General features: G+C 42.4%; 1 protein-coding gene across 1 annotated transcript in view; it reads left to right on the top strand.

Moving 5' to 3' along the window:
- Nucleotides 1-12,399, top strand: part of RNF144B (ring finger protein 144B) — an 80,119-nt gene that overhangs the window by 19,380 nt on the left and 48,340 nt on the right. The window contains exon 2 of the mRNA XM_074985898.1: nucleotides 4,835-5,033. Coding sequence (XP_074841999.1) covers nucleotides 4,869-5,033 — 165 coding nt within the window. The 5' untranslated portion in view covers nucleotides 4,835-4,868. The remainder of the gene's footprint in view (nucleotides 1-4,834; nucleotides 5,034-12,399) is intronic.

Below are 12,399 nucleotides of genomic sequence, written 5' to 3'. Positions count from 1 at the left end.
ATGCGAGCACATCTGCCAAAGCTGGTACAATTGAAGGAAACACACCGTACTTCTTGGAAAGTGTGTACATAAAACAGACAGCGTGAAGCAAATAGAGAATGACTTTAATTTAAATAATGGTCTAGATCAGTGGTTCTTAACCAGGGATCCTGCCCCTGAGGGACCTGCAAACAGGTTTCTATGGGGCCACCAATCCAGGCTGGCATAAGATGTGCAGGGGCCAGGGCAGAAAGCTGAAGCTCTACTGCCTGGGGCTGAAGCCCAGGTCTCCAGGGCCTTACACGTGGAGCTGAAGCCTCAGAAACTGAGCTTTGCAGGGCTGCCTGTAGCGTGGGATCCTGGGCAAATGTCCTGCATACTATCCCCTAATGCTGACCCTGACTTTTATATGCAAAAAACCCCTGTTTTTGTGGCCCAGATGGGCTGTGGAGTTTTTATTGCATGTTGGAGGGAGTTCCTCAGAAAGAAAGTTTGAGAGCTCCTGTTCTAGAACCCTGGCCTTTTCAACTTGAGGCAGCCATTGCATCTTGCAGGCTCACCTATCACCCTGGCATAATGCCTCTGAGCTACATCCATGATGAAATCTAATGTAGCGTCTCCCTTGGGGTAAGAGTGTTTCTGAAATACTGTAACTGTGTAGATTGATTGTTCAGTGGAGCGGTTTCTTAAACAGTTATGCCCTGTACTCTAGTCCTCTCAGCTTTCCATGATACTGTTAAATCTTGTTATGCAATTGATGTAAGATTGGTAGGTGTGAACGAATTCTTCAATTAACAACTTTAAGTATAAGTCCAACCTAAACCAAAAGGGTGTGTGAACCCATGCCAGAGTTTTGGCTGGGTATTGTTTTTGGTACGTGTATATGGGTATAGGAAGAGATCTCACTGAAACTGAGGTTAGATGAGGACGTGAGAGAAACATCCAGGAAGAGCAATGGAAAGCAGGTGGCTGACTCAGAAAGAAACCTAGGCAAAAGGAAAAAAAGATATTTTCAAATCAGGGGTTCAAGCCGAAAAGAGTGTTGTGTGTTTTTTTTTTTTTTTTTTTTGGTTCTGTCAGCAAAAAACTGCTTCCTACTACTTTATTCCTTCTGTGTTCAGAGACACAGGGCTCTTACATTTTTTGTAATTAAACAAATTTGCATCAAAGAATCATCTGGTTTCCACCAATTTGTACTGCCAGTTGAAACACCACCTACTGGTACATAGACTTTGACTAGGCTGCCACCTAAAAAGGCAACAATACATTTTTGATTAATATGGGCAACCTATTTTAAATGAGTTAAAGCATTCTGTAAGGAAATGTCAAGAAAGGAAGAGCTGAGAAGATAGAAGGTGTCATAGTGCTTACACATGTGTTAAGTATCATAAAATCAGTTTTCAAAACCTTATTTGGGTGAATTGCACTGAATTAGTGACTGCTGCTCTTTCAAATTTCTTCAGAGAACTATATTTAAATTTTTTTTTTTTTTTTTTTTTTTTTCCACCAAAACATGGGGCACCTTCTTTTCCTGCCACCTGTTTTTTTCACTCTAGATATGTGGATCTGTTGGTTAATTTGTTTGTATTGAACTTGAATTTTTGGCATGTGCTTTGTAAACTTCGGACAGTCTACTTATTATAATGTAAATTAGCATTGCTAGCCCTTCCTCTTTTGCTGGGAGCCTTCTGGAATCATGCCATGTCTTTTGGAGGTTACCTCAGCCAAAGAGGGAGATTTTGGGCATTAACGGTCTGGTACAGGAGCAGAATAAAAACCGGCTCCCTTGCCTGCTTTCACCCTATACTGATCCCACAAGCAGCATGCCCACCTGCCTAGAAGCAGCTGCTGCCTTAGGGGTGTATCTTCAGGAGCCATGCCACCTGGGGTAAATACCAACCCCTGCCCCCTCCCACATTCCAATACTCTTCCCCAACCCAGATCCTGCACCTAAACTCCCTCCCAGAGCCCATTCCCTCCTCCGTCCCACATTCAAACTTCTTCCCAGAGCTTATCTTCAGACTCCTTCCGCACCCGATCTCCCTCTCGGAGACTGCACCCCAATTCTCTGCCTTAGCCTGGTGAATGTGTGTGAGGGTTGGGGAGAGCAAGTGACAGAGGCAGGGGGATGGAGTGAGCAGGGGCAGGGCCCTGAGGAAGGAGAGGCTAGGGGTATGGTAACAGGGATGGGATGTGACAGTGTTGGGCATGTTTATATTTGCACGCTTAGGAAGTTGGCAACCCTAATGCAAATTTAAGTTATTGTGAAGGCACCTTATGGTCTTATGTTATGGTTAACTAAAAATAATAAAATATACCTGCAAACCTGACATTGGCTTCAGTTTGTCTGTGCACCAAATAGAAGATTGTTTATGGATTGACTGCTCCGATGAAGACTAAACTCTTGCATAGTGGCAATGTTGAATGTTTGGATTGAGGTGTATCATCAGGGCTGTAGGAGGAAAGATTGTACAATGTGGACACTGGATAAAATCCTGCTTCCTTTACCCACTTAGACCGTTTCTACACATGCCACTTTTTCTGAAAGTGGCATGCTAATAAACAGCCCAAAAATGCTAATGAGGCATGGATTTAAATTTCCAGCACCTCATTAGCATATGGTCGCATGATTTGGAGCATGGAAGAAAATTTTCAGGAAGAAGAGGCTTCCAGAAGGAGGACTTCCTTCTGGGAGATCCCTCACGGGCTGCGCCTCTACATGCTCTTTTGGAGTCCAGAAGAGCTTCTTCCGAACTCCAAATCATGCAACTGTAGGCTAATTAGGTGCCAGAAATCTACATTTGCACCTCATTAGCATTTTTATGCCGTTTATTAGCATGCCACTTTTCAAAAGTGGCATGTGTTGAAATGGCCTCACACTGGGACCGTGTGCTTAGTAACCTGAGCAGAATTTAATCTCATTATGAGTCAGGTTCTCTAGTTCACCGATTAAGTTGATTTTACATCATTGGCTGGAATTCCCCCTGCCCCCAATATTGAGAATCTCTGCCACAGGGGCCTCCTGCACCAGCTACCACTCAACTTCTGGTATAACGGGAGGCATGTAGTGGAATAGGAGGGGGCAGCAGTGAAGCCAAACTCTAGCAACCTTAACTGCAAAGGACAGAGTTGGTCTCATGTGACTTGAGCACTCGCCCAGGGGAGGCAGTTAGGGACCAGGGACCCACAACCAGGTCCTTGGCTACCACTCTCTACTGCATCCATGCACAGCTCAGACTTTGGAGAATAAGGACTAGTGTGTTAACAGTAGCTACAGTTACTTGTCTGTCACTTTGCCAGATTTTGACCATCTTTAAAATTAATAATCCGTTTACCTGAGTCTCATTAACCTCTTTATGTTATTAATACACACTGCAAGTCCAGCATTACAGTCCAGTTGGAAATCTGACCTGGAAAAGATGCAATCCCAAAGCTAAAATAGCCACCATCTCCTTTCCCCATTCTCTCCTATTTGCACCTACAACTTTTATTGTAGGTACCAAAAATTCTGCATAGCACTGAAATGAATAACAGCGCTTCACAGCATATGGTATGAAAGTAACACTGTGAAGGTACAGCTGCAGTAGAAGTATGTGTGTCTCAGTTACACATATGTTGTAGTTCTTTAGATGCTGGGTTAAGATGTAAAATGGAGAACTAAAGAACAGGCAGGTAGTTCTTGATGCACTATAACAGTTCCAGGGACTCAGTGACATACGGTAATTACAGAACATCATATTATAGATCCTGACTCAGAGGGGTGTTTTGTTCCAAAGGCTTCTGGCAATGGCTATAGTTCTAACTCTACTTTTATGAGGAACTAATCGCTATGGATGCCATGGTAGCTTACAGCGCCTGAGCTAAGGATGGTGGAATGATGTTTGGACTACATGATCTTTTAAAGGACAGATTTGCTTTAGATAAGCCCCCAGAAGATTTGGATCCATGAAACTTAGCCACATTGCTTGGGTTTGCAAAACAGGGCCCAAAGTCTAATAAGGAAGGCTCTTTTCATGGTGTTTCAGGACTTCTCTTCTAGACACAACCAGATAATACGGAAGAGTTTAGAAATTAAAAATGATCTGTAAAGTAACATAGACTTTTTATATCTCCGAAAAAGGGTTTGGAATAGATTCATTTTCATCTGGAGAAAAATATATTTCTTTCTCATTTGCTCTGTCACTCACACACACACACACACACATTGTACTGTTATGATTTACACCTGTATAAAGTGAGTGCATAATGCCATTATTCTGATTTTTTGCCAAAGTTTTACCATTATTTCCTCTGGTGAAAATGACTACACACACTGCATGCCAACACAGAATCAGGACTGTAGTTCTGGAAACACTCTCTAATGTATACTGTAAGTAGTATAATGAATCAGTTCAGAGCTTTGAATAGACTCTAGGCCTTCTGGCTATCTGTGCTGTGTTCTAATGGCTTCACCCTATTTTTTTTCTGTTAAGGAAATGATAAGAAACTCTGAATTACATTTGTATATTTTCTTTCCACCATTTCACATTTCAGAATTAGAAAGGCTCCCTTGAACAAGAAGACCTTGCAACACAATAATCAAAGTTATCTACAGTACTGTACAGTAGTTTTAAATGCCCCAGTCTGAAAACATGCACAAAGCTAGGTAGAAGGTTTTCGATCAACATTTTTCAGGTCAGCTGATAGCTTTCATGCAGATATACAATATAGATCCCTAAAATGAATTAGGAACTGCAGGCAGGTTAGAGAAAGCTTGTTTAACTGACCCCTCAGATAGCTTTACATTGGGTTATTATGTAAACTCTTTTGCTACTGGCATGGTTTTTGGAGGATTTCAGCTGTTTTCTTTCTGCAGGTTGAGTGGGCCAGAGTAAGATATTAATGAAGAGATGGATTCTCCTGGAAAGATCTGCCATTCAATCATGACAGCTGACACATCAGAAACTGGGGAATTGGCTCTGGAACCTCTAGTTACTTGCAAGCTATGTCTCTGTGAACATTCTCTTGAGAAGATGACCACTCTTCAAGAATGCAGCTGCATCTTCTGCACATCGGTAAGCGGTGGCAGCACTTTATCCAGCAACTAGAGTAATAGACTCTGGAGTAGGAGGGTCTTACTGTACTTTTATGGCAGGAGTCAGGCAATGATGTCATTTTATCCCATCCTTGTCAACACAGGATCCTTTCCTGACACATATCTGCTACTATTTTTGTCCAGTCTTGCTTAAAAGAATGTTGACTTTAATGAGTCTTTCAAAAGCTTGGAAATCCAACAAAGATATTTCCATACCCAATACAGTAAACCCTTGAGCAATACAGTTATACACAGTAAACCCTTGCATTCTTGCATTCCCAACATGACTCAAATTTTTGTGCAAGTCCAGGGGCAGAGGGAACCAGGCTGCCGCTTGTTTCCCAGTTCCCCCTCCACTTGTGGGACCAGAAAACTGACCAGCCCAGGAGGGCTGGTCAGTTTCCTGGCTACTTCTCCCTGCTTTCTTCCAGAGGTGCGGCTGTCACCACTGGGGGAAGGCAGTGAGAAGGCTTTTAGCTTGCTTAACTGCCCTCAGCGATGAGCAGCTAGGCATGCTAAAAGCCCCTTCCCCCCTGTGTTCCCCAGCCACACAGCTGTCAGCCTGACAGCCACGCAGCTGGAGGAAAGATGGGGGAAGGGGCTTTTAGCTTGCCTAGCTGCTCGTCGCTGCGGGCAGGTAAGCAAGCTAAAAGCCTTCCCCCTGCTTTTCTCCAGCCACGCAGCTGTCAGGCTGACAGCCACACACCTGTGGAAGACAGCGGAAAGGGGCTTTTTGCTTGCCTAGCTGCTAGCAGCTGTGGGCAGCTAAGCAAGCTAAAAGCCTTCTCCCTGCCTTCCTCTAGCCACCCAAGTGTCAGCCAACAGCTGCGCAGCTGGAGGAAGGGTGAGGGAAGGGGCCACAGAGCAGCTTCAAGTTGTGCTTCACTGACGATTAAGTGAGTTACGTGCAACTTGAAGCTGTGTATTTCGAGGGTTTACCGTAGAATGTATATTGGTTAAATCATAAATTGCAATAACTCCATAAGTTACCTCTGTTTAAGGTAAGTTGAACAATAAACCATTCATATTCAATCAGCATCTTTATTTTTCTTTAAGAAAATATTAATTCTACTGTAGGATTCTGTAAAATCTTTCTAAAATGTTTCTTCCCAGAGAACATTTTATAGATGGCCTAAAGAAAACAGGCCTCAAGGTCTTCGACTGCGAAGGTCCCAGGTAGCACTGTTTTGGTCAATTAAGTGATTTTGTTTAGAAATCCTGATTTTGATTCAATTATAAGGACAAAGTGACTTGAGACAGGTCACACAGTGGCTCACCCAACGTTAGACCTCTGTATTCTACTGGCTTCTTTGCCACTAGGCTAAAAAAGACCTTTACTATGAAGTGCAAACTCTAGGGTACACTTAGAGACCATTGGATGATTGATATTTTTTAACTAAATGCCTATACTGATTTAAAAACAAACGATACAAATCTATTCAGAAGGATCATTATTAGTAAGCACTAGACACTTATTAAAATAAAGATTTGTACTGCTATATCATTTTACTTCAAAAACTTGACTCTGATCTCTGTTGTGAATGCAGAGGAACCCTAGTAATTGCAGCTAAGAGAGTCTTCCTGCAATTAAAGATTGGGGTCTGCTAAGGTAGACTATGCAAAAACTATTTGATAAAAATTGCACTAACCCAGATTGAGTAGAACTTTCCTGTATGTTCTACAGAAATTCAAAGAAACACCACAAATGTTAAATTTACAACATTCAAAGCCATGTTTTCATGCTACATTCCAGAGAAAAATTGGAAAGAAAAAGATAATATAATTCAGAATGCTTGAATGCTCTGTTCCGTCACTAGGGAGTTAAATCATAAAGTTCAAAGTGAAAAACCACATTCACAGATTCTAGCTCAGTCTATTGAATGTTCTACAAAAGACAACAATCATCAGCTAGATGCTGATCTTATTCGGACATAAATGGTAGACTGAGTGAGTGCCAGATCTTCAACTGATGAAAATCAGTGATTCTCAATCAGGGTACGGGGTATACAGAGCTCTTCCAGAGGGTACATTAACTCAGTCTTTCTCAACCTTTTTTATTAATAAACACTTGTTGCTTATTTTATGTTCATCTATTTTTGTATTTATCCTTTTTGCACAGTCATAAGTATGATGGCAAGTTTATTGCCTGTAGGCCATTTCTTCCAACAAACCAGTTACAATTAAGTCCTGTGGCACCTTATAGACTAACAGATATTTTGGAGCATAAGCTTTTGTGGACAAAGACCCGCTTCATCATGCATCTGATACAGACTATCGAAGATACAGACTAACACAGCTACAGTTACAATTAAGTTGTCTAAACAAATACGTTGCAATGATAGGAAAAAACTGTCTGGAAATTGTAGATATTGGGGCTACTGACAAGTTGTGTGTTTTTTTTTTTTTTTTTTGAAAGGGTACCTTTATAAAAAAAGTTGAGAAACACGGATGTAAATCATCCTATCTTCAGTAATTTCAGTGGGGGAGCACCAACTTACCAGCTAGGAAGCAGGGCTTGGAAGTAGCATTCACATTCTTCTTCAAATGTGTCTGACAAGTGTTTTTCATTTCAGTGGGCTGTTGAATGTTTGAATAGCTCTTAAGACTAACAGTGAGATAGCCATGCTAGTCTATATTCTGTCAAAACAAAAAAGCAGTCCAGTAGCACTTTAAAGACTAACAAAATAATTTATTAGGGGATGACCTTTTTTGGGACAGACCCACTTCTTCAGATCAGGATCTGATCTGATCTGAAGAAGTGGATCTGTCCCATGAAAGATCATCCCCTAATAAATTATTTTGTTAGTCTTTAAAGTGCTACTGGATTGCTTTTTTGTTTCTTAAGACTACCGTTTGAGTTTTGTCTCACTTTGGGTATCTCTCTACCTTTTGTCTTGATATTGTGTTATACATGTGTCAGGCCCCCCCCCCCCCCCAGGATATTAGCAAGACAAGGTGGGTTAGATAAGACAAAAGGTATTTCTCTCACCATCAGAACTTTGGTCTAATAAAAGACACTACCTTACTCAATTTGTCTCTATAGTACCTTTGTCTCATGCTTATTCTGTTTCCTTCTTTCTCTCATTTTTCTGGTCATGTTTGTATGACGCTAGGGATGGGCAAAGAAAGAACACTTGCCATTTCTCTAAGTGGTAAGTTTTGTAGATACAAGGCTGTTGTGGCACCATTTGATTCAGGTTTTTGTGGGTTGGGTCACTAGCTGCACAAAATACTGTGCTCATTCACTTTGATCCTGCTTGCTATCTTCCTGCCACTTATTTGAGCTTGCAGTGAGCCAGATAAATTTGTATAAGCTAGTTGTGGTGCAAGTTCTAATGTCTCCTTTCTACATATTTTATCCCAGAGCAAAGTAATCCTTCTCAATACTCATTGAGAAGAGCTACTCTGCATGAAGCTGAACAGCTCTCAAACTGCATGTGGGACTCTGACCGCAGTGGCAGTTTTCTTGTATATCAAGAACATACTGTAGTAGGTAGATTTCCCTTCAAAAAAGAATTAGATATGTTCATGGAGGATAGTCCATCAGTGACTGTTAATCAAGATGATCAGGGATGCAGCCCCATAGTCAGCATGTTCCTAAGCTTCTGAGGGCCAGAGGCTGGTACTGGAATGCAGTGTATGAGAATTGCCCTGTTCCATTCATACTCTTTGAAGCTTCTGGCACGGGTCACTGTTGGAAGACAGGCTAGTGGGCTTGATACACCATTGGTCTGACTCTGTGTGGCTACTCTTCTGTTACTTTGTCTTGTTCCCAGATCCCTTATCCCAACCTCAGTTACTGACTCTGGCTTTGATGCCTCTGCCTCTGGCTGTGACCCTTGGTGCGACCCCTGACCACAACTGTAGGTTTCAAACATTAGATCATGTGCGAGTTCTGACAGATTAGACTGGAGCATCTTCGCTGTTTATTACAGGACATGCTGCATGAGTATGATCTGCTTTTAAACAGATAATTTTCTTCTGGGGTTTAATTCGATGGTGCTTTTCTAAAGAGGTGCAGCACAGAGCCAGTGGTCCAGGGGGAGGTAGCTCTGGTGGCTTTAAAGCACTTAATGAGCTCCTGCTTTGGGCAACTGTGGGGGCTAGCGTGACCTCTGCTGTCATTTTAACCTAAGTTACAGCAACCTGTCCACAGCTGCCAATGAGCAGCAGGTCTGCCCAATATCTCCTCCACCATGCTATGGGCTGTGCTGTGCCCCTGTGATGTCCCTCCAACCACAGCCCTGACCCTAAGGGGTGTGTGTGTGTGAGAGAGAGAGAGAGAAGGGGAGAGGGGGAGAGGGAGGGAGGGTGAGGGTGAGAGAGGGATAGAGGGGGGAGAGAGGGAGAAAGGGAGGGGGAGGGTGAGGGTGAGAGAGAGATGGAGGGGGGAGGGAGGGAGGCGGAGGGGGGAGAGAGAGAGGGGGACGGGGGGGGGAGAGAGAGAGAGAGAGAAGACACTGCAGCTCCTTCCCTCAGTTCTTGCACCCAAGTATAATTCTATGCCTGCTGGCTCCAGGGCTGTTAGAGCCCCGTTACCCCAGTTCTGAGGTCTTTACCTGCCCGAAGAGATTGAAACTGGGGAATAAATCTCAGTCTTTATACTGGAATCATGAAATAAACCACTTCTGGAATGCTGCTGCTTTAAGCAAGTCTAGTTTGATTTTTTTTTTTCATAACAAGGTTTCCATGGAGAGCCAAGAATAACATTAAGCCTGTTGTAGCAAGCAGGCTCAACATGGAGAGTGTGTCCTATGATAAGGTGTTACTATGGTTTTCTCTTGCTTTCACATACATTTTACATTCAGTTGACACTTAACATTGGCTCTATATTTCCCAGTGCTCCAAAGGATAGTTGTTTTCCTCTATATAATTGCTAACTTTGAGGGCTAACAGAAATTTAATTATTGTTTTTCTCCAAAATTTGTGATCTGTAAAGCAAAAGAGATGAATTGGGTTAATACTGTGTACCTGGTATTCTTCCAGCCTAGCAGCGGATATAATAAATGTTATTCCTTGTAAAAACTATGTTCCAACCTATGGACATTTTATTGTGTATTTGCATTTGAGCGGAACACTGTTATTTTCCACTAGAAAGCTTTTATTTTAGCTGTTTAAAGAAAAAAAGTGAAGACTAGATGATCTGATGGATTTGTATTTGGACTTTTCACTTTGGACCTGGGCTTGAATTCAAATAATATGGCATCATCCAGATCTTCTTGTAATGTTTATTGTTGAAGTAATCATACAGTTAAAACATGAGCTCGAGCCCAAAGTAATCATTCTCTGAACTTCTTGGGAACTGTGAGAAAGTATCTGGTGGATTGGCTGAGACTGAGCAGTGCTCATTTAAAATGAGAAGGTGGATGAGTCTCACAACAAACTGCACTTTGTTAATAATCATGTCATGATGGTAGGGCCTAAGGGCCTGCTCATTGTGCCAGGCACTGCATAGGTATAGAATAATAGCTCTGGAGAGCTTAACATCTAAACAGACAATACAGACACAGGGTGGGGGAAGGCATAGAACACATCATTAGGGAGAACTATGTGATGGCAGCAAATGTTAAGTTAATTTCAGAGTTGTGGCCAGGGTTAGTTAAGAAGGGCTATGAAAAATGGCAAGAAAAGTGAAGACAGAGGAGACATTGCCCCAGGCCTCTTTTCTTCTCTTCCCTGCCCTTCAATGTTCCCTGCATTTTTTTCCCATCCACATGCAGAATAAATTTTGTTATGTGCACCGAGGCACATGCAGACATGCACCATAAATGGAAACACATACATCTGGTTGTGGATAGCTATGTGTGCTCTGCTAATCAGCTGGGCAGCACTTGAATCTCCCCTTGGCAGCTGCCCAAGAGCTCAGCTTACAGGGAACACTAGGCAGGGGCCAGGTATTAAGGCTGAGGTGAGGAGACAGGGAGGGAGAAGGATAATTGCAGCCACCAGTCAGTACAGGACAGAAAGTCCAATCAAAACTGCAGAATTTTTTTTCTGAATGTCTTTGGCTGCTACTGCACCTTCTGCTGTTCTGTCTGGGATCTTTGTGTTTAGGGTAACCAGATGCGCCATCTGTGGCCGTATAGTCACCACAAAATAAGATTTCCCCTTTTAAGGTGAGTTTAATAGACAAGGCCATGACAGCTGGGTGAGCAATCAGGAAGAGGTTGTAGGAGGGGTAGTACCAGGCACCTATATAAGACAAAAGCCTCAAATATTAGACTTGTCCCTGTAACATCAGACATGTGGTCATCCCCATCTAGTTTGGCTCATCTGTGCAGATTTCCCCCAAGGCCACATGGGGATAAAGGGGAGCACTGAGTTCTATTGCTCTCAGAGTAAACAGTTCTGGGTCTGGAACCAGGTAGGCAGATGGGTGGCCCTTACTGAGCCACCTTTGCATCTTCCCTTATTGCAGCAGTCCCTGCTCTGGCTTCCCTTGGGGCTCCTGGCTGGTTCTTCTGTGTGAATTATAAATAATACAAAGGGGGACTACATGCTGAAGTAGTGTGGTGTAAAGATTTTATTGGCATGTGTTTGGGATGGCTAGAGTATACAATGGAGGTCATCCAAACGAGTGCTAATGAGATATTTATCAGGCACCATACTAACATATATTGTACTGTATAGGGCACATGCTTCAGAAGAACTACTTTAGAAGTATTTTAGATAGTTTGGGGAAAAAATGGCTTTGGAACAGTTTATATTTTTCTGCTTGTAAAATCAAGTGCTTTAGTTACCAAAAGTACTACCCTGCAGGGCTCAGAAGGAACTACAGAAACTTCTACAAATGACCATGTCTGTCTCTCAGAATGTCCATATTCTAATGTCAGATGCCCTAAGGACTAGAAATGATGTCCACATTCAGCTGGGAATGAGGGGATTGTCCCTTCCCATGGCTATTAAACTTCTGTGCCAGTCCTGCAGGAATATGAGGTATAACATTTCACAATGAATTTTTCTTCTTTAGATGTAGAAAAGCTGTGACTAGTCAAGTACTAACAAAGTCATCACACTACACTATACATAAAACCTATCTTGGAATTTTCTAAGAATTCTCAACATTTTAGTGAGCCATTTGGAGGAATGGGTGAGAGACTGTGTGCCTACTTAAAGGGTTTGAAGCCAGGCTGCTCAGAACAATGACTAAAAATTGCCCAATGTAGATTTCCTCTCTTAAAATATATCTTTTGAAGGGATTAATAAAGAGCACCATGTATGTTACTCACCAGAACAAGGGCTGAACTGCCCAATACCATGTACAAAAACGGATCAGTCTTGCTAAAACAAAAGGGATAATTTCACATCCTACCTTGTGGGTGTTGGCACGTGTTTATGCAGCAATG

The sequence above is a fragment of the Carettochelys insculpta genome, chromosome 2 (assembly GCF_033958435.1).
Source record: "Carettochelys insculpta isolate YL-2023 chromosome 2, ASM3395843v1, whole genome shotgun sequence".
In the NCBI taxonomy this organism is placed as follows: domain Eukaryota; kingdom Metazoa; phylum Chordata; order Testudines; family Carettochelyidae; genus Carettochelys; species Carettochelys insculpta.
The sequence above is the reverse complement of the archived record's forward strand: the minus strand, read 5'-3'. Positions and strand labels throughout refer to the sequence as shown.